Source organism: Urtica dioica, chromosome 7, assembly GCF_054948205.1.
Source record: "Urtica dioica subsp. dioica isolate 48M chromosome 7, U.dioica_male_clone48M_v1_H2, whole genome shotgun sequence".
In the NCBI taxonomy this organism is placed as follows: Eukaryota; Viridiplantae; Streptophyta; class Magnoliopsida; order Rosales; family Urticaceae; genus Urtica; species Urtica dioica.
This window is the reverse complement of record NC_142762.1, coordinates 5,879,888-5,902,252: the sequence shown is the minus strand read 5'-3', so window position 1 is coordinate 5,902,252 and position 22,365 is coordinate 5,879,888. Positions and strand designations below refer to the sequence as shown.

At 39.0% G+C, this 22,365-nt stretch overlaps 2 protein-coding genes across 2 annotated transcripts; both read right to left on the bottom strand.

Annotated features, from left to right (window-relative positions):
- Positions 1–11,441: 11,441 nt before the first annotated feature.
- Positions 11,442–19,261, bottom strand: LOC149390160 (uncharacterized). Its single transcript, XM_089619685.1, has 6 exons — positions 19,172–19,261; positions 18,682–18,817; positions 17,869–17,987; positions 12,770–12,871; positions 12,163–12,668; positions 11,442–11,499 (listed from the first exon to the last, which is right to left on the bottom strand). Exons 4-6 carry the CDS (start codon positions 12,836–12,838, stop codon positions 11,442–11,444), a joined length of 633 nt encoding a protein of 210 aa, XP_089475811.1. The 5' UTR covers positions 12,839–12,871; positions 17,869–17,987; positions 18,682–18,817; positions 19,172–19,261.
- Positions 12,847–17,543, bottom strand: LOC149390161 (uncharacterized). Its single transcript, XM_089619684.1, has 6 exons — positions 15,026–17,543; positions 14,861–14,948; positions 14,100–14,783; positions 13,246–13,764; positions 12,945–12,970; positions 12,847–12,871 (listed from the first exon to the last, which is right to left on the bottom strand). Exons 1-6 carry the CDS (start codon positions 16,765–16,767, stop codon positions 12,847–12,849), a joined length of 3,084 nt encoding a protein of 1,027 aa, XP_089475810.1. The 5' UTR covers positions 16,768–17,543.
- Positions 19,262–22,365: the final 3,104 nt, after the last annotated feature.

Below are 22,365 nucleotides of genomic sequence, written 5' to 3'. Positions count from 1 at the left end.
AGGTGCCAAAACAAAGAAATCGAAAATGAAGAGAGAGAGAGAGAGAGAGAGAGAGAGAGAGAGAGAGAGAGAGAGAGAGACGGCCAAGGTTCTAGAGAGAGAGAGAGTCTCTCAAATCTCTAAAACTTGGAATGAATTGAAATGTGAAGAAAAGGGGCTCCTATTTATAGGAGAGGTCTCACCTTCAATAAGGTAGTTTCCTCTTCTATAGAATATCACATATTCATGAGCCAATTTCCCCTTTTTTCTCTTGAGACACTCGGCCAACATAGGCTTCATTAAGCCTTGGATTTGTTTCCTTTTTTGTTCCTTGCCTTGCCTTGTCTCTCTCTTGGCCGAATCCCTTATGCATCCATATGCAAATTTGTGTCCTCTTTTTCTTTTGGCAAGTATCTTGATACATTTATGCACAAAATAATCTCTCCTATTTCTCTATAGGGTAGGCGCCCAAACTCATTCTAGAAGGAGCTTCTAGAAGCTTCTTCATTTGTTCATGAAAACATGAGAAAGGCCCATTAAGAATTTTCAATAAACTTCTTATGAAATGAAATTAATTCACAAGGCCCAATGATCAAGTCATGGCCGAGTGACATTAGGTCATCCAATGAACTTCTTAAAAAATTTATTGACATTCATTTCATCATTTGTCTCAAAAGACAAAAATACCCTTTTGACTATTTTCGTTCTTGTTTTGACTTAGCTTCCAGTTTAACTATTCCTATTCGATGTGATTCATGACAGTGACCTCATGGATCCAAATGAACAAAGCTTGAGCTAAATACTTGGACTCAAAAGTTCACAAACCTTTTCCAAGTTTAGCTTAATGTCAACTGGCTCCACTAAAGAGTTGACACTGAAAATCTCTCGGTTCAAATGAATTTATTTTCTACTCAAGAATTCAACCTAATTATGATGAGCGGATCCACTGAATATTATCTATGTTTACCCTTCATGAATGTCATCAGCTAGTCGGGATTTACTAAATTACCATTTTACCCTTCTAGCTGTTATTTCCTCAACTCCTTTGTCGCTTGTGAATAAGTTAGAAACAATGTATTGACGAGGAGCTAACAAGTCACATTGTTTCATCCAAAAGAGTCAGGACTCAATTTGGACACTGGCCAGTTCATTTATTCACACTCCAAGGAACAAAGCATGAGGTGACATACATTGCATTTCAGCAATCTTGTACATGAATTCCATATCTATGAGAACTTCACAAAGTTACTCATGACATTCTCATAACTTAGTACTTCACCAATAGGCCCTGTTCGGAATCACATAGTGAGTCCGAACTCTGACTTTCTCAAATGAGAATACGTAAGCTGTGAAATGGCATGTCTCATTTCAGGATTAAGGTAAGCATGATGCAATTCATACATAGTGACTTCGAGACATAAGAGGTTAAATGGTTTATTCTTATCTTGTCTCTAAAAGTGCACTGGTCAATTCAGTACCTTCGGAAGATACCTAGAAGAACTATAGAGTCTCCAACTCTCAATGCCTCATAACCAGACATCATAGATTCTTCTAACAATCATACTGAGGTCAATAGTCATTTGACCCTTAGATTGCGAATATATCGTTTTAAGCAAACTACGAAGAGTTTGTTCATGCAAATCTACATTTGTCTCTTCGTAAGTTGTTTAGTTTGTTTATGGACTAAAGACTAAGGTTTTATCATAAAGCTTCAAACAAGGAAGATTGAATGAACGTTTCAACTTTTTATTAATGAATAAGCAATTACAAGCAAGAGTCTTCATGAGACTTTATTACATCAAATGCATAATATAAAGATTACAACTCGTCTTGTGGGCACCATTGACAACAAACTCCCACTTGACTCAAAGAAGATGTGTGTAGTCTTTCATGCCTAATCCCTCTCGATGTTGGTCGAAAACCTTGTTCGCTAGGGCCTTTGTGAATGGATCTGCTAGGTTGTCCACCGTTGAGATCTTCTTCACTTCCACGTCTCCGCGCTGCACGATCTCTCGAATCAAATGGTATTTCCTCTCTATATGCTTAGAGCGCTTATGGCTTCGAGGTTCCTTTGAGTTAGCGACAGCCCCACTATTATCACAATAAAGGGTCATGGGATCGTCGACGTTTGGAATAATTTCCAAGTACTTAAGGAATTTTCTAAGCCATACAGCCTCTTTGGATGCTTCACAAGCAGCCACATATTCTGCTTCCATTGTAGAGTCAGCAATGCAAGATTGCTTAATACTCCTCAACACAAAAGCTCCACCATTAAGGATGAACACAGATCCCGAAGTGGATTTCCTGGAATCCTTATCCGCTTGAAAATCGGAGTCGGTATATCCCGTCATAGTCAGGTCAGTACCTGAGTATGTAAGCATCAAGTTCCTAGTTCTTCGAAGATACTCAAGAACATGCTTAACAGCAATCCAGTGCTCGGGTCCAGGGTTGGATTGGAAACGACTAACTACGCAAACGATGAAACAGATGGCAGGTCTAGTGCAAAGCATATCATACATTTGGCTTCCTACGGCAGAGGCGTAAGGAATTTTCCTCATGTCTTCAATCTCTTATGCAGTCTTGGGAGACTGGTCCTTAGAGAGTAAAACTCCATGCCTAAAGGGTGTTTGACCCTTCTTGGAGTCTTGCATCGAGAAGCGATCCATCACCTTATCAATATAAGATGCTTGAGAGAGCGACAGGGTCCGGTTTTTCCTATCTCGAAAGATTTGGATCCCAAAATGTACGCGGCTTCTTCTAGATCCTTCATATCGAATTGCTTTGCCAGCCAGACCTTAACCTCAGATAACTTACCCACGTCATTACCAATGAGTAGTATATCATCGACATATAGTACCAGAAACACAACTTTACCTTCGTGTATTAACTTGTAAACACAAGGCTCATCTATTGACTGTTCAAAGCCAAAGCTCTTTACAGTTTCATCGAATCTAATATTCCATGACCTAGATGCTTGCTTTAATCCATGAATGAACTTAAGCAACTCACAAACCTTGGTCTCTTGACCTTCTTCCACGAAACCGTCTGGTTGAGCCATGTAAATGCGCTCGTCAAGATTGCCATTCAGAAAGGCTGTCTTGACATCCATTTGCCAGATCTCATAGTCGAGAGCTGCAACTATGGATATGAGTATGCAGATGGATTTAAGCATCGCGACTGGCGAGAAGGTTTCTTCATAGTCAATCCCTTCTTGTTGGATATAACCCTTCGCCCCAACTCGTGCTTTGAACGTCTCGACGTTCCCATCAGGACCCCTTTTCTTCTTGTATATCCACTTACACCCTACGGGTTTAATCCCTTCAGGAAGGTCTACAAGTTTCCAGACTTTGTTGACATACATCGAGTGCATTTCAACTTTCATGGCGTCAAGCCAAAGTTTTGATTCAGAACAAGCCATCGCTTGGCTATAGGAAACAGGATCATCCATGTCAGAGACAGCTACAAGAGAGTCTCCATAAGACATGTACCTGTCAGGCTTTTGAGTAGCCCTCCCACTACGTCGAAGAACTACTTGACGAGATTCTGATGAGTTAGGTTGTGTTTCAGTTGGAGTAAGAACAGTTCTTACAGATGAGGTAGAAGCTTCCTCACCCAACTTTTCTTCAAGCACAATTTTGCTTCTAGGTTTTGCATCTTTCATAAAATCCTCCTCAAGGAAACGGGCATTCGTGCTAACGAAAGTCTTATCGTCCTCGGGACTATAGAAAGTAAAACCCTTGGTTTCCTTTGGATATCCCACAAACAAGCACAATTCTGACCTACTAGCCAACTTGCTAGTCTTTTGCCTTAGCACGTCTGCAGGGCAACCCCAAATTCTGATGCGGCCAAGATTCACTTTACGGCCATTCCATCGTTCATAAGGAGTACCAGGAACCGTCTTGGACGGAACTTGGTTCAGAATATAAGCGGCTGTTTCGAGGGCATATCCCCAAAAGGAAAGAGGGAGTGATGAGTAACTCATCATCGATCTAACCATCTCCATAAGAGTTCGGTTTCTTCTCTCTGACACTCCGTTTTGTTGAGGTGTGCCAGGTGTGGTAAGCTGAGAAGCGATACCTTCTTCTTTAAGAAAGTCATCGAACTCTCCAGACATATACTCACCACCTCGATCAGATCGAAGGGTTTTGATCACTTTGCCAGTTTGCTTTTCCACTAAAGCCCTAAAGACCTTAAATACGTTAAAGGTCTCGGATTTGTGTTTGAGCAAATAGACAAACCCATATCGTGAGTAATCATCGGTGAAGGTAACGAAGTATTCGTATCCTCCACGTGCCTGTTGGTTGAGCGGACCACATACATCAGAATGTACTAGTTCCAGCAACTCAGTGGCTCTTCGAACCTTATCGGAGAAAGGTCGCTTAGTCATTTTTCCTTCTATGCAGGATTCACAAGTAGGTAGTGAACCTATTGCAGAGTCTTGGAGTGGACCGTCCCTCACAAGTCTCTTAATCCTATCTAGACTGATATGACCAAGTCTCAAGTGCCAGAGGTATGTTGATTTTGTTAGATCGGAGGATTCAGAAAGTTTGATCCTCTTTGGCTCCCTAATTAGATCATTATCTATTTCGGTGTCTAAAAGAGAAGGTTGTGCGGGATAGATGTAAAAAAGACCATTTTTCATACATGCATCAGTGACAAAAGAATTAGAAAAAGAAATTCGAATTCCATTCTTTATAAACTTTAAATAATAATTTTGCTCCAAAAGTTGAGCAACAGATATTAAGTTTTTCCCAAAGGAAGGAACATAATAAATATTATTCAAATTTAAAGAGCGATCTTCAAAAGATAGCGTTACGAATCCCACAGCCTTCGCAGACACCACGCTCCCATCACCCCACTTGAAGCAGAAGTCGCCATCCTCTAAGCTTTTGCTTTACCTAAAACCAGTTAAGGAGCAGCAAATATGGTTAGTAGCAGCGGAGTGTTGTCAATGGTGCCCACAAGAAGAGTAGTAATGTCTATTTATGTACATTTGATGTAATAAAGTCCCATGAAGACTCTTGCTTGTAATTGCCTATTCATTCATTAATAAAGTTGAAACGTTCATTCATTCTTTCTTTGTTTGAAGCTTTATGATAAAACCTTAGTCTTTTAGTCCATAAACAAACTTAACAACTTACGAAGAGACAAATGTAGATTTGCATGAACAAACTCTTCGTAGTTTGCTTAAAACGATATATTCGCAATCTTAGGGTCAAAGGACTATTGACCTCAGTACGATTGTTAGAAGAATCTATGATGTCTGGTTATGAGGCATTGAGAGTTGGAGAATCTATAGTTCTTCTAGGTATCTTTCGATGGTACTGAATTGACCAGTGCACTTCTAGAGACAAGATAAGAACAAACCATTTAACCTCTTATGTCTCGAAGTCACTATGCATGAATTGCATCATGCTTACCTTAATCCTGAAATGAGACATGCCATTTCACAGCTTAGTATTCTCATTTGAGAAAGTCAGAGTTTGGACTCACTATGTGATTCCGAACAGGGCCTATTGGTGAAGTACTAAGTTGTGAGAATGTCATGAGTAACTTTGTGAAGTTCTCATAGATATGGAATTCATGTACAAGATTGCTGAAATGCAATGTATGTCACCTCATGCTTTGTTCCTTGGAGTGTGAATAAATGAACTGGCCAGTGTCCAAATTGAGTCCTGACTCTTTTGGATGAAACAATGTGACTTGTTAGCTCCTCGTCAATACATTGTTTCTAACTTATTCACAAGCGACAAAGGAGTTGAGGAAATAACAGCTAGAAGGGTAAAATGGTAATTTTGTAAATCCCGACTAGCTGATGATATTCATGAAGGGTAAACACTGATAATATTATGTGGATCCACTCATTACAATTAGGTTGAATTCTTGAGTAGAAAATAAATTCATTTGAACCGAGAGATTTTCAGTGTCAACTCTTTAGTGGAGTCAGTTGGCATTAAGCTAAACTTGGAAAAGGTTTGTGAACTTTTGAGTCCAAGTGTTTAGCTCAAGCTTTGTTCATTTGGATCCATGAGGTCACTGTCACGAATCACATCGATAGGAATAGTTAAACTGGAAGCTAAGTCAAAACAAGAACGAAAATAGTTAAAAGGGTATTTTTGTCTTTTGAGACAAAGGATGAAATGAATGTCAATAAATTTTTTGACAAGATCATTTGATGACTTAATGTCACTCGGCCATGATTTGATCATTGGGCCTTGTGAATTAAATTCGTTTCATAAGAGTTTTATTGAAAATTCTTAATGGGCCTTTCTCATGTTGTCATGAACAAATGAAGAAGCTTCTAGAAGCTCCTTCTAGAGAGACTTGGGCGCCTACCCTATAGAGAAATAGGAGAGATTATTTTGTGCATAAATGTATCAAGATACTTGCCAAAAGAAAAAGAGGAAACAAATTTGCATATGCATGCATTAGGAATTTCGGCCACGAGAGAGTCAAAGGCATGGAACAAAATAGGAAACAAATCCAAGGCTTATTGAAGCCTAGTTTGGCTGTGTGACTCAATAAAGGAAATAGGGAAATTAGCTCATGAATATGTGATATTCTATAGAAGAGGAAACTACCTTATAGAAGGTGAGACCTCTCCTATAAATAGGAGCCTCATTTCCTCACATTTCATTCATCCAAGTTTAAGAGATTTGAGAGACTCTCTCTCTAGAACTTGGCCGAACTCCTCTCTCTCTCTCTTTCTAGTTTATTTTCGATTTTTCTTGTTTTGGCACCTAGGTCCTCACTCGACCTAGTGTTTAGCTCTGCGACTTCAAGACTCGTTCTTAAGTCGTAGTGTTTAAAAGTGCCCACTCACTAATTCCTTTATTTCGAGTGATTTAGTGATAGAAACTTTCGTGGTTGCTCGAGGTGCCGAGGAAAGGAAGAGAGACGTGCTGCGAGGGGAGACGAGCATTGTAACTTTCTAAGAGCTTCTCAAAGATCAAGCTTCAAGAAAGGTTAGTAAACTTTTTAGCTCATATTAGTTTTTAATTACATGTACTTGCACTTGTCTAGGTTAGTAAAAACCGTTTTTACTTGTAAAAGAAATTTTTTAAAATTCCGCCGCTTCCCGAAGCGTTAATTATTTTCTTAAACCAAGATCGATTCCAACAAATGGTATCAGAGCTATGGTCAAAGATTAGCATGTACATGTATTTAAAAATATGAGCTTGAAAATCGTTTTCGAAAGTTTACTAATTTTGTGACAAGTTAGAATTGTTATCTTAGATTTTTTTTTAATTTATTGCTCTTGCCTTTAAATTAAAAATCATGTTGATTTTCTATGATTTGGGATGTTATTAAAACACATTAGAATCTGTTCTAAAAGTTTTTAATTTTTTATATTAAAAAAACGTGTTTTAAAGGTTTGAGAAATTTCGAGTAAAATTTTGTGACTAGTTATATTGTCTTGCTAGTTTCTTTTATTTACTTGAATCGTTTTATGCATGTTGTTATTTCTTTTATGCCTTGTTATTACCTTGCTCATAAAACACAAATAAAAGCTTTAACAACCTTCATAAAACGTTCCGTTACACTCGATTCTTTTTCGCACCTAAAAAGGACCAAGCTATAATTATTTCTTTTTCTTCGAGCTGGAGTAAACCCGCATTAAAAGTGGCATAACTCTCTGCTCAGAAATCAAATTTTATTGATTCTTAAATCAAATTAAAGCTCTGTCTGTCCTCTGTCCAATGCCACCGGTTTCGGCTCAAAAGGACATCGGAGCCGCCAGATATGGCGATTTTACTCCGAGGTGCGCGGCTGTTCCGAAACTCCAGTTTTTTTTTAGAAATCCGGATTTTCAAACCCCACTACCATGAGTTATAGAACTCTAATGAGAAAATTTTCTTGAGAAAAAATGTTTTTATAAACATGATGTGTAAGATTAAAATGTTTTGATTTTTGAAAGTTTAATTGAAATTGAATTTTTACAAAACTAGTTTGAATTTTGAAAAACCGTTTTCACTTTCAAACTTGAAAATATTTTGTCATCCAAATCAAATAAGTTTTCAAAATGTTTTCAAAATTATATCTATATCACATATGTTCAAAATCTATATGCTCTTGAAAATTTGAGTGGGAGGTCTCCTTGTAGACAAGCCGAAAAATAAAAAGATGTGTAATCTCAAATTTCAAGTGTTCGAGTGAGTTGAAGTTCACACTTCCCTCATGCACTTTCCCGAAATAGAAAATAGGAAAAGATCGAGTATGTACCTTGTGCCTTTATGCACTAATACTACTCTGAACATGTCGATCTAGGATTCTCTTCTAGTTGTCCGCTCTGTCGCTCTCTAACTAGGAAATCTGTTTCCGAACTTATAAGAGTCGATGAACGAACTCCAAAAACTAAGTGGGAGGGTTATACTTGTTGTTTGTAACCCACGATCCCCAACACTAATGAAAAGTGCAAGTGTCGCCAGACTAAGAGTCACCCTCGTGGCCCTCTCTTAAATGAGAGTACTCAAGGGCGCTTTGCTCTGATCATTGCTCAATGAGCTACGTCCGAGAGTGAGACGATGATGGCAAGGCCTCCCCTTGGGGGATTGTTTTTCAAAGTTGATCTTTTGGACTAAGTGGTTGGTTGCACACTTAGGCTCAATCCCTAGTAATCCTCCCCCGAGGCCCTGCGAAAGGATGTGAGTGATCAAACCAATTTACAAGGTGGCTAGTCAAAATAGATGTATTGACATCTTGGCTTAGCATTAATGATGTGTCATTTACTTATAAAAGGAGATTTTTTGCGGCCTTCTCTTGAGGGAGTAAATTATCGTTTGGTTTATAACACCTTTGGATTTTATAAAAGTCTTAATAAAACTTAAATCCTAAACCAAAGACTAATCATAAACTTGTTTCAACTTATATAGGCAATATGTCTCTCAACCATCTCTCTATCTTTCTTTCCTCGATCAAACTCGAAAACGAAAACTACGTAGATTCGAAACGTAACCTCGACATAATACCTACCGTTAACAAGCACAAATGGGTACTCACCACCCCGTGTCCTCCTCTGACGAATGATGATTCAACTCAAGAGGACAATGACGCCTTAGTGGCCAGGCTTCGATCCGATGAGATTGTGAGGTGCTATATCTTGGCATCTATGAACAATATGCTGAAAGAGCAACATCGTGACATCGAGACTGCCACTGACATGCTCTACAATCTCCTTGAGATGTTTGGAGGGCAAAGGCGTCAAACAAGGCTACAAGCAGTCCGACAGTTTATGAACTGTCATATGCAGGCTAGGACTCCTGTTGGAGACTTCATGATACTGATCATTAGTTTTCTGAATAAAATGGAAATCCTAGGATCTGAGATTGATGGGAAGAATATCATAGATATGATCTTAGAAACTCTCCCCGCATCTCTTGATACCTTCAAGATGAACTACTTCATAAACAAGCTAGAGTACACTGTTACCAAGCTTATGAAGGGACTTCACACTGCTGTAGGTCTCACTAAGAGAAAGAGGAATCAATGAGAGGCACATGCTACTGAGCACAAAGCCTCCGCCTCTGGAACTAAGAAGAGACCTCACAAGGCCGCTAAAAAGAACTGTTCTGCCTATCTCAAAGCAAAGGAACATAGTATTGTACTAGTTACCAAAGCATGCTTAGTAGCTGATAATGTATCAACGTGGATTCTTGACTCCGCTGCTACTAACCATATTTGTTGTTCCTTGAATGGTTTCAAGAAAACCAAAAGCTTAGAGGAAGGCGAGTTCTGTTTCAAATGGGGTGATGGGAGCCTGGTGTCTGCAAAGGTTGTGCGATCCGTGACGCTGTCTTTTGAAGACCGCACTTTAAACCTGAATAATGTTTATTTTGTTCCTACCTTTGGGAAGAACTTAATATCCGTTGCTCGTCTTCGTGAGCAAGATTATTGTTTAAAGTTCATTAAGAATGGAATTCGTATTTCGTTTCCTGATAATTCTTTTGTCACTGATGCATGTATGAAGAATGCTCTTTTTTACATTTATCCCACTCAACCTTCCCTTTTATACACCGAAATAGATAATGACCTAATTAGGGAGCCAAAGAGAATCAAACTTCATGAATCCTCCGATCTAACAAAATAAACATACCTATGGCACTTAAGACTTGGTCATATCAGTCTAGATAGGATTAAGAGACTTGTGAGGGACGGTCCACTCCAAGCCTCTGCAATAGGTTTACTACCTACTTGTGAATCCTGCATAGAAGGAAAAATGACTAAGCGACCTTTCTCCGATAAGGGTCAAAGAGCCACTGAGTTACTGGAACTAGTACATTCTGATGTATGTGGTCCGCTCAGCCAACAGGCACGTGGAGGATACGAATACTTCGTTACCTTCACTTATGATTACTCACTATATGGGTTTGTCTATTTGCTCAAACACAAATCCGAGACCTTTAACGTATTTAAGGTCTTTAAGGCTTTAGTGGAAAAGCAAATTGGCAAAGTGATCAAAACCCTTCGATCCGATCGAGGTGGTGAGTATATGTCTGGAGAGTTCGATGACTTTCTTAAAGAAGAAGGTATCGCTTCTCAGCTTACCGCACCTGGCACACCTCAACAAAACGGAGTGTCAGAGAGAAGGAACCGAACTCTAATGGAGATGGTTAGATCAATGATGAGTTACTCATCACTCCCTCCTTCCTTTTGGGGATATGCCCTCGAAACAGCCGTTTATATTCTGAACCAAGTTCCGTCCAAGACGGTTCCTGGTACTCCTTATGAAAGATGGACTGGCCGTAAAGTAAGTTTGGGCCACATCCGAATTTGGGGTTGCCCTGCACATGTGCTAAGGCAAAAGACTAGCAAGTTGGCTAGTAGGTCAGAATTGTGCCTGTTTTTGGGATATCCAAAGGAAACCAAAGGTTTCATTTTCTATAGTCCCGAGGACGATAAGACTTTCGTTAGCACGAATGCTGGTTTCCTTGAGGAGGACTTCATGAAGGATGCGAAACCTAGAAGCAAAATTGTGCTTGAAGAAAAGTTGGGTGAGGAAGCTTCTACCTCATCTGTAAGAATTGTTCTTACCCCAACTGAAACACAACCTAATTCATCATAATCTCGTCAAGTAGTACTTAGACGTAGTGGGAGGGCTACTCAAAAGCCTGACAGGTACATGTCTTATGGAGACTCTCTTGTAGCCGTCTCTGACATGGATGATCCTGTTTCCTATAGCCAAGCGATGGCTTGTTCTGAATCAAACCTTTGGCTTGACGCCATGAAAGTTGAAATGCACTCGATGTATGTCAACAATGTCTGGAAACTTGTAGACCTTCCTGAAGGGATTAAACCCGTAGGGTGTAAGTGGATATACAAGAAGAAAAGGGGTCCTGATGGGAACGTCGAGACGTTCAAAGCACGACTTGTGGCGAAGGGTTATACCCAACAAGAAGGGATTGACTATGAAGAAACCTTCTCGCCAGTTGCGATGCTTAAATCCATCCGCACACTACTAGAAATTAGGCTTGTAACAGCGATATTTCCCGTTGTAATAGACTTCGATACTCGTTGCAATACCTATCTTACAACGACATTTAGACGTTATAGCAACGACAACAGTCGTTGTTAGAAACCTGTAGCTAGAAGTCTATTACAACGACCAACGTCGTTGTAATATCTACGTCGTTGTTACACATCTATTACAACGAACTATGTCGTTGTTTTAAGAATTTACAAGCACTCAATATGCGGACTTTCTTGCAACGAAGGTGTCGTTGTAAAATACCTATTGCAACTACGCTGAATCGTTGTGATAGATAGATATTCGCGGTTATTTCCGCCAAACGTGTAACAACGACTCATATTACTATTACAACGACAATAGTCGTTGTTTTAGGTATGCTTATATATTTTATTTTAATTATAAAAAAAAATTATTTGTAGAACATAATACCAAATTCAGTGTATAATATTATAAATCAAACAAAATTTATAATGCAACTACTATACTAAACAGTATATTTATAAATCAAAGATCATTTGCATAATATTAGTTAAAGCAAAAGTATTGTAATCATATTATAAACCAAACTTTGCAAAGCATAAGAGTGCGGTTTGCAAGAAGATAAAAACAAAAGAGTCATTATAAATTAATACAACTAACAACCTCGTCCACGTTTTGAAGTTTGGACTGCTTGTCCTCCTCGTGTTCCTCGTGTAACCGCCGGTGTGGCTTGATACATTGTCGTTGCTGGCTCTGTTGGTGTAGGTACGTTCTGAGACGACAAATGATCAGGGGCTGACTGGGATAATCCTGGCGTAGATTGCTCCGACAATCTAGGAGTAGTCAATGGAGATTCCACACGAGTCTGTTGAAGCTGATCATTTACCATAGGTATTTCAGGTATCCGCATTCCAGGATTGTCTCTCTGTAGAACAGCAACAAAGTCGCGAAGATTCTGCGAGACTAGATTTGCGACCATGCTAGATATCTGAGTATCAGAGTGTGGCTGAGACTGACCATGAAAACTAGACATGGGAGGATGAGAAGAGCTAGACTCAGCAATATCAGCCCCCATCTTCACCATCTTTGGTAACAATGCACCGATTCCTTTACGAAGATCGCGTCGTGATCCCAAGGTGTTCTCGACAGCGCACCTCTCAATCTCATCAGCGTCCATCCTCGATGACGGATCAATAGACTCTTGCTCTTGGGTTATAATTGTCTGCTGCTCAAGCATCCGGTCCTGTATAAAAAAAATTGAATTACAATACATACACACACACACATATATATATATATATATTTAAATATTAATGATTAAAATAATTTCTGATTATTACTCACGTAAGTGTCGCTCACAGCATCGTTCACCCACTTCCCATCTTTCATGTGTTGGTCACGCCAGTTATCCATTATGCTCTTCAACTTTCCTGTTTCTTGATTTCTCTACAAACATATACAATACAATTATTAGTTCTACGAAAATTTCGCCATAATTCCCCCTTAAATATTGACAAACCCGGCACTATGCCTTACTTCTAATACCTGCGAATAAAATTCCAACTACCATAAAATCCCCAGACCACAGAGTATTCACATCATTCATACACAAATGCAAAATTATTCATAATATATTCTACCAAAGCAAATCAATGGCTTGCATAGCTGCGCGATCCTTGTCTGCTAGTCGCTTTTTTCTTCATGGAATTTGCCTTGTTTTGAATATGTTTTTCCTTGATTAATTCAGCGTTCTAGGTTAGCATTTATATTTAAGAGTAATACTGACAATAGTAATTGAAAACTGTAACATATTGACTCACCTGAAACTCTTTGCTACTGAACCTTTCAACACAAAGTTTCCAAACAGCAACATCATCAACCGTTTCCGGACACTTTACAAGAGCTCCTTCAATGTTTTGAACCCCTTCGTGCATCAGGAAGTGACGACATAAGGCTGCTTTCCAATCACGGTAACGATTCTTTGCATCACGAATGATTGCCGCATCGATGTGGGTTTGCTTCATCTCCCTTGTATCGTCTCCTAATATAGTTATGTCAAAGATGTTCCGCATATATGGGATGATCTTTGCAATCTTTTCAGGTGGGTTTGAACTCCAGCTATCCAAATAGGGAAGAAGGTTAGCACGGACAACATTCCCAATTTCTCGCGCATAATTTGATTTGGAGCCGTTGATTGCCTTGTATGTGGACTCATCCAACTCTACACGGAGCTTCCCCTTAGCTGCTTCAAGGTCACGCGCAGTCTTTAGGCCTTTGTAGACCCCCCTTTTTTTCTTACTAACCTGTGAGAGAATCGCATCGGGTTGATCACCTGTCATCTACATTCACAAACAAACCATAAATGAGATTGACAATTGAAAAAATAAAATTAGAAAAACATTTAAATACAAGGACTTCTGATTTAGTTCATTCAAGTTCACAAAAAGGTTGGAAATTACAGCTGCATATGTACAATGTCTACCCACTGCTCACGTTTATATATATATAAAAAACTATAGATGAGATTTTCCAAGTATAAACAGAGTTCTAACTTTATCTGGTTTCACGATAAACAATCCACAATCAAATCTCATATTTGTGGGTCGAGTTCGTTGAGTAGCAATAATTAAATTGATTACCATTAAAAGTCATCGTCTGAGTCTTCTCTACCAACTTCTTCTTCTTCTACTTCTTCTTCTTCTTCTTCTTCTACGTCGTCAATAAATTCTTCATTGTTTTGCCCATAAGGTTGGAATACTATGCTCGTGTCCACAACAAGCTCAGGCTCAATTTCTTTACGGTTGAGAGACATAACTTCCAAGTCTGATGATTCCACCAATAGGTCAAATGTGGACGGTGATTCACCATAAAGTATATCAATCTCAGGCAGGTCCCAAATATGTCGATGATCACATTCTTCGACAATTCTCCACTGCGACCCATTTAGGTCGTCTTGCAAATAAAACACTTGTTTTGCTTGAGTAGCTAATACAAAAGGTTCATCCTTAAACCATTCTGCCTCCACGTAGACACTTTTTAGATTTTTGTCTTTAATTACTCGCTTCTTGCGTAGGTCAGTGTCAAACCAACGACATTGAAAGAGGACAACATGGCAGCCATATATATATCGCAGCACTATAATATCTTCAACTTGCCCATAAAAATCATACCCTTCATCACTTGGAACCCAGACCCCACTATTTTGTGTAGTTCTTCTGTTATCTCGTTGACGACATACGAATTTCACTCCATTCACTACCATACCAGAATAAGAGTTGACTAGTGAACTACATCCCGATGCTAAGGCAAAAATCTCATCGGTTATTTCCACAGAACCAATTTGTCGTAATTCATATGCCTATCGAGACAAATAACACTAGATTATTTGCAGCACCATATATTTAACTTGTAATAAAAAAAAACACTTTACCAAACCTTTTTCAAAAACCACGTTCGAAACTCTTTCCGATGAGCATTATCCACATTTGGTCGGCCTTCTGCTTGTAAAACTTCCCTATGCTCACTGGAATTAGAAATTAATTACATTTAAGTAGTGATCATATAAAGATATCATTAACTTTATATAATATGCACACTTACATCTTGTATTTGTCTATTTCCGAGCAGTTAGTAAGGATGTACCATTCTGCTTTCTCAATCAAGTCATTCTCCAATGTTTTTGGAGTCATCATGCCATAAGACTTGCACGGGCATTTAAATACAGACATCTCGCGTTCTTCAAATTCATATGGAGAAGCAACATCTGTCCTTCCAGGCATTCTGAAACGGGTCTCAATCTCATCCATATACCTCGAACAAAACGTTAAAGCTTCGTTGACCACATACGCTTCTGCAATAGACCCTTCTGGTTTAGCTCGATTTCTCACAAAATGTTTAAGAGATCCAAGATATCTCTCAAACGGGTACATCCATCGCATGTGAACCGGGCCTCCTTGAAGAGCCTCTTCCGGTAGATGCATTACCAGATGCACCATAATAGTGAAAAACGCCGGCGGAAAAATTTGTTCTAATTTACACAAGATCTCTATCACATCATCTTTCAGTTTCTCAAGATCCTTCACATTCAACGTCTTGGCACATAACAATTTGAAAAAATTACAAAGCTCTGTGATTGCAGCTTGGATATTTTTCTCTATGTACGGACGAACGCCAGGTACTAGTAAACGTTGCATGATAATGTGACAATCATGAGACTTCAACCCCATCAACTTCCCATCTCCACTGCGAACATTCTTCTTCAAGTTTCCAGCAAAACCGTCCGGAAACCTTACTGCTTTGAGGAAATCCGTAAAGCCTTTTCTTTCTGCGGGAGTCAAAGTGTATTCTGCTTGTGGTTTCATCCACCTATTTCGTTCCATGTATAAATGCAATTCTGGTTTGATATTCAGATCCTTCAAATCCATTCTAGCTTTATCGGTGTCTTTCGACTTCCCTTCGATGTTCAACAAGGTTCCCAAGAGGTTATCGCATACATTTTTTTCTATATGCATGACATCTAGATTATGCCTTAACAACAACTTTGACCAATAAGGCAACTCAAAGAAAATACTCTTTTTTGACCAGTTAAGTTCTTCTTTTCCACGCTTTCGTTTTTTCCCACCAAAATCGTTGTGTTTCCCTGGGGTTGCTTTCTTGACAAAGCTTAATTGATGAAGTATATCATCCCCTGAGAGTTTCCTCGGGGCATCCCGTTTCTCCGTTCGATTCTGATAATGTTTGCTCTTTCTCATGCGATGTCTTGTAGGTAAGAATCGACGATGATCATAGTACACAATTTTGCTGCGAGATTTCAGCCAAGGAGTTTGGTCGTTGCATGTTGGACATGCCATGTATCCTTGTCCGCTCCATCCAGATAAGCTACTCCGTGCGGGAAAATCATTCACTGTCCACAACAATGCAGCGTGCATCTTGAATAGTTTCCCATCAGAGCCATCTCGTATAACTATTCCATCTTCCCAAAGCTCTTTCAACTCATCAACTAGTGGTCGTAGAAATATGTCCATGTCCTTTCCAGGCGCAGTTGGACCCGGAATCAGCAATGACAACATCAGGTACGAGGACTTCATGCATAGCCATGGAGGCAAATTGTATGCGGTTAGAACAACAGGCCACATACTGTATGAGAGACTCATATTTCCGAATGGGTTGAATCCATCGGCAGCTAAACCGAGACGAACATTCTTTGGTTCTGCTGCAAAAGTGGGGAACTTCTTGTCGAACTCTTTCCACGCCGCTCCATCAGCTGGATGTCGAAGTACTCCATCTTCTTCCAACCTTTCAGTTTTGTGCCATTGCATCTCTTTTGCCATGTGACGTGACATATACAAGCGCTTCAATCTATCTTTCAATGGAAAATAACGCAACACCTTGTGCGGGATGTTTTTCCCCCTTGCTTGATTACATATCGACTCTCATTGCAAACTGGACAATTTTTGGCATCATCATTCTCCTTCCAAAACAAAGCACAATCATTCTTGCAAACTTCAATCTTTTCATGCCCCAATCCAAGACGGCGCAACCTTGTTTTTGCCTCGTAGTGTGATTCAGGAATTCTATTACCATCGGGATGTGACTTTTTCAACACTTTTAAGAGCTGGTCAAACGAAGTATTTGTCCAATTATTCATCACTTTGATGTGCATCAACGTGACGATAAATGACAATGATGAATATTCTGTGCAACCAGGCCACAATTCTTTTTGCATTTCACCGAAGAGATCTTTAAACTGGCCTGCGTTATACTCGCGGTTGGGGTCTATAGGATTTTCTTCGTCGACATCATCTCGATCCATAATATCGTGCAACGCGTCGTACATTCCACCAACACCTTCATCAGGATCACTGTTCTCTGGTTGCCCCACTACAACTTCAGTCTCGCCATGATGGATCCACGTTGTATATATGGTGGAGAACCCTTTGTCAAATAGATGTGTATCAACGACCTCTATCTTTTGCCTCAAAACATTAAGGCAACTCTTGCATGGACATCGCACTTTACCCTGCGCGTCAACAAGCTTTTTGGCAATAGCTAAAAACATCATAACTCCAGTAAAGTACTTCTCACTCAGTCGATTTTCCTCAAATATCCAACTTTTATCTATTGTCGACCACATATCTACAAATTTTCAAAAATACAATAAACCTAACTATATTAAACTAATATGGACCACAAAATTACAGAGCCTCAGTGATTTGGCTCATATCATCCGAATAAAACACTTAGTTAGCACCAAAAAAAAAAAAAAAAAAAAAAAAACTAAATGAGCTCGTCACTTTTTAAACCAAATTATTAAATTACTAAAAAAATAAGAAACATATTTTCATAAAAAGAACATATATTCACATAAACATATATCATAAACTACAAAATTCCAAACAAAAAAAAATTCATAATCGAATTATATCATTAATGGAACTATTTACCTTGAAACGAGCACCGACGTCGATCGGGCGTCGAGGGTGAGTTTGAGCAGCGGCGTCGATGGCGAGTCAAAGACACGTCAAGGAAGATACGTAATGAAATCTTCTTTGAATGAAACGCGCTAAACATCAAGGAAAGTTATATCAACATTAACGAAGAGAAACTAAATATAAATTGAAGTAACCAGCATGATCGATGAGCATAATAAGCAATGAAGTAACCTAATCGGTGAGCATAACAATGAAATCCAAGTAAAAAAAATATATCAGAGAACAAAACCAATGAAGTACTTCCAAAAAAAAAAAAAAAAACATGTCTCCATGCTATAAACAAATGATTCGTATGGGAAAGACAACACCATGCAAGATTGCATGTAAAAAGAAAAAAGAAAGTGTGAAAACAGGGCAACACCAAAACACATCATGATAAACAACATTGGTAAATGATAAATGAATATAAAACATAGAAAGTCACTCATGAACCGTGAAGAGAGATTCCAATACACAAACACAACCGACACAAAAAAAAGACTTTTACATCACCAATAGATAGAACCACAACAGTTAAAACATGGACCGAAACCAAGCCAGCCCGAGGGAAAGGAACCCCCCAAACCAAATATTCCAAAAAAAAAACACAAAAAAGAAACCCTGGACCACAGACCAAAACCCAAAAGACCTTTTTACAAAGCACTCGATTGAATAACATTTTCCAATATAAACGCAAAAGGAACATGAGATTTTTTTTATTTGTTTTGCTGGAATTTAAGGGCATAAAAGCACATTTTTTATTCATTTTTTTCAAATAATGTTTACCTCTGAAAGCAGGTACCCGACTGTGTTTGAAGAAGGGCGGTGGTCTGTGAGTACAGTGATGGTTCGGTGAGGCGTCAACGGTGTCCAAAGGGAGGAGGCAGTCAGTGAAGTGCGGCCACAATCTCGTGAAAGGCGTCTGCAGTGTTCAAACGGCAACAACAGTTTGAGAAATTATCAACCCAAAAAAGTAATGGCATAAAACAATAGGGGAAAAAAACAAATTGATTATATGATCAAGTATAACAGCGGACATGTCAAATTGTACCTTTTCTTTTAATTAATCACAAATATTGAAATTCATGGACTAAATTCCTTGTCTTTATCTCTTTTCCATATAAAATACAATTCCAGGGGATTCTACGTCTATAATTCCAATCCCAATGGGTCAACAAAATTTCTACAGAGTTCATTCAAAGTTATTGATATATATATATATATATATATATATAGAGAGAGAGAGAGAGATAGAGAGAGAGAGAGAGAGAGAGACCGTGTGTTCGGAGCAAGGATAATCGTAGTGTCGAACGAGCTCGCCACAGAGAGTGACGTCCGGCGATAGGCGACCGAGTTCGGCGGCGTTCGAAGGCCGGCGGCGTTCAAAGAGGGCTCCGATTTTAACAGTGTGGATAAAAGGGGGAAAATTCGGAAGGATATTCTGAGTGTTATATTGAGAAGGAAGATGGTGTATTTTGAGCATCGTGGGGATTTTCTTTTCTTTTTGCTCACAGCATATCGTGGGGGATAACTACTCAGAGAAGTTTACGCGCAAAATAAGTGAACCTAATTCTATTACTACGACATTCACCGGTGCAATAAAAAAAACAAAAATATATGCAATAGCAACGACATGTCGTTGCCATAGCTATTTAAAAATATTTTATTTCTGAGAACAAGTTTTAATAATTAATTTCATCTATTTTTTAAAAAAACTACTGCAACGACATTTGTCGTTGTTGCAGGGTAAACAAAGAAACATGACATATAGCAACGACATCTCGTTGTAATATAGTTTTCGAAATATTATGTTGCCGAAAAAAAAAATTTTAATGCAAATTTTAAGCTTTCTCAACGATTTTGTCATTGTAGTATATTCTCGCGCTAAATTTGTCGTTGCAATAGACAAGCCCGCCAAAACTTTATCGAAAATAGGATCGTCAAAATTTATGGTGTTGATATAAATATATTACAACGACTGTGTCGTTGTAATATATGTTGTTATTACAACGACAAATGTCATTGTAAGAAATGTCGTTGTAATAAGCCTAATTTCTAGTAGTGGCATACTCATATCCATAGCTGCAGCTCTCGACTATGAGATCTGGCAAATGGATGTCAAGACAGCCTTTCTGAATGGCAATCTTGACGAGCGCATTTACATGGCTCAACCAGACCGTTTCGTGGAAGAAGGTCAAGAGACCAAGGTTTGTGAGTTGCTTAAGTCCATTTATGGATTAAAGCAAGCATCTAGGTCATGGAATATCAAATTCGATGAAACTGTGAAAAGCTTCGATTTTGAACAGTCAATAGATGAGCCTTGTGTTTACAAGTTAATACACGAAGGCATAGTTGTGTTTCTGGTGCTATATGTCGATGATATACTACTCATTGGTAATGACGTGGGTAAGTTATCTGAGGTTAAGGTCTGGCTGGCAAAGCAATTCGATATGAAGGATCTAGGAGAAGCCGCGTACATTCTGGGGATCCAAATCTTTCGAGATAGGAAAAACCGGACCCTGTCGCTCTCTCAAGCATCTTATATTGATAAGGTAATGGATCGCTTCTCGATGCAAGACTCCAAGAAGGGCCAAACACCCTTTAGGCATGGAGTTTCACTCTCTAAGGACCAGTCTCCCAAGACTGCACAAGAGATTGAAGACATGAGGAAAATTCCTTACGCCTCTGTCGTAGGAAACCTCATGTATGCTATGCTTTGCACTAGACCTGATATATGTTTCGCCGTTGGCATAGTTAGCCGTTTCCAATCCAACCCTGGACCCGAGCACTGGATCGCTGTTAAGCATGTTCTTAAGTATCTTCCAAGAACTGGGAACTTGATGCTTACATACTCAGGTGCTGACCTGACTATGACGGGATATACCGTCTCCGATTTTCAAGCGGATAAGGATTCCAGGAAATCCACTTCGGGATCTGTGTTCATCCTTAAAGGTGGAGCTGTTGTGTGGAGAAGTATTAAGCAATCTTGCATTGCTGACTCCACAATGGAAGCAGAATATGTGGCTGCTTGTGAAGCATCGAAAGAGGTTGTATGGCTTAGAAAATTCCTTAAGTATTTAGAAGTTGTTCCAAACGTCGACGAGCCCATGACCCTTTATTGTGATAATAGTGGGGCTGCCGCTAACTCAAAGGAACCTCGAAGCCATAAGCGCTCTAAGCATATTGAGAGGAAATACCATTTGATTCGAGAGATCGCGCAGCACGGAGACGTGGAGGTGAAGTAGATCTCTGGCAGATCCATTCACCAAGGCCCTAGCGAACATGGTCTTCGACCAACTTCGAGAGGGATTAGGCATGTAGGACTACTCACATCTTCTTTGAGTCAAATGGGAGTTTGTTGTCAATGGTGCCCACAAGAAGAGTAGTAGTGTCTATTTATGTACATTTGATGTAATAAAGTCTCATGAAGACTCTTGCTTGTAATTGCTTATTCATTCATTAATAAAGTTCAAACGTTCATTTATTCTTTCTTTGTTTGAAGCTTTATGATAAAACCTTAGTCTTTTAGTCCATAAACAAACTTAACAACTTACGAAGAGACAAATGTAGATTTGCATGAACAAACTCTTCGTAGTTTGCTTAAAACGATATATTCGCAATCTTAGGGTCAAAGGACTATTGACCTCAGTACGATTGTTAGAAGAATCTATGATGTCTGGTTATGAGGCATTGAGAGTTGGAGACTCTATAGTTCTTCTAGGTATCTTTCGAAGGTACTGAATTGACCAGTGCACTTCTAGAGACAATATAAGAACAAACCATTTAACCTCTTATGTCTCGAAGTCACTATGCATGAATTGCATCATGCTTACCTTAATCCTGAAATGAGACATGCCATTTCACAGCTTAGTATTCTCATTTGAGAAAGTCAGAGTTCGGACTCACTATGTGATTCCGAACAGGGCCTATTGGTGAAGTACTAAGTTGTGAGAATGTCATGAGTAACTTTGTGAAGTTCTCATAGATATGGAATTCATGTACAAGATTGCTGAAATGCAATATATGTCACCTCATGCTTTGTTCCTTGGAGTGTGAATAAATGAACTGACCAGTGTCCAAATTAAGTCCTGACTCTTTTGGATGAAACAATGTGACTTGTTAGCTCCTCGTCAATACATTGTTTCTAACTTATTCACAAGCGACAAAGGAGTTGAGGAAATAACATCTAGAAGGGTAAAATGGTAATTTAGTAAATCCCGACTAGCTGATGACATTCATGAAGGGTAAACATAGATAATATTCAGTGGATCCGCTCATCATAATTAGGTCAAATTCTTGAGTAGAAAATAAATTCATTTGAACCGAGAGATTTTCAGTGTCAACTCTTTAGTGGAGTCAGTTTGCATTAAGCTAAACTTGGAAAAGGTTTGTGAACTTTTGAGTCCAAGTGTTTAGCTCAAGCTTTGTTCATTTGGGTCCATGAGGTCACTGTCACGAATCACATCGATA

Bases quoted from the DNA above. Each gene is read 5' to 3' on its own strand.
- LOC149390160 (XM_089619685.1), bottom strand. From the start codon at position 12,838: ATGGATAACTGGCGTGACCAACACATGAAAGATGGGAAGTGGGTGAAC. The intron at 12,669-12,769 runs GTGAGTAATAAT...TTTTTTATACAG, and splicing joins ATGCTGTGAGCGACACTTAC to GACCGGATGCTTGAGCAGCA. The intron at 11,500-12,162 runs GTATCAAGCCAC...GTTGTAAGATAG, and splicing joins ACAGAGCCAGCAACGACAAT to GTATTGCAACGAGTATCGAA.
- LOC149390161 (XM_089619684.1), bottom strand. From the start codon at position 16,767: ATGTCACGTCACATGGCAAAAGAGATGCAATGGCACAAAACTGAAAGG. The intron at 14,784-14,860 runs GTTTGGTAAAGT...TTGTCTCGATAG, and splicing joins GAACGTGGTTTTTGAAAAAG to GCATATGAATTACGACAAAT. The intron at 12,872-12,944 runs GTTTGTCAATAT...ATATGTTTGTAG, and splicing joins GAAGTAAGGCATAGTGCCGG to AGAAATCAAGAAACAGGAAA.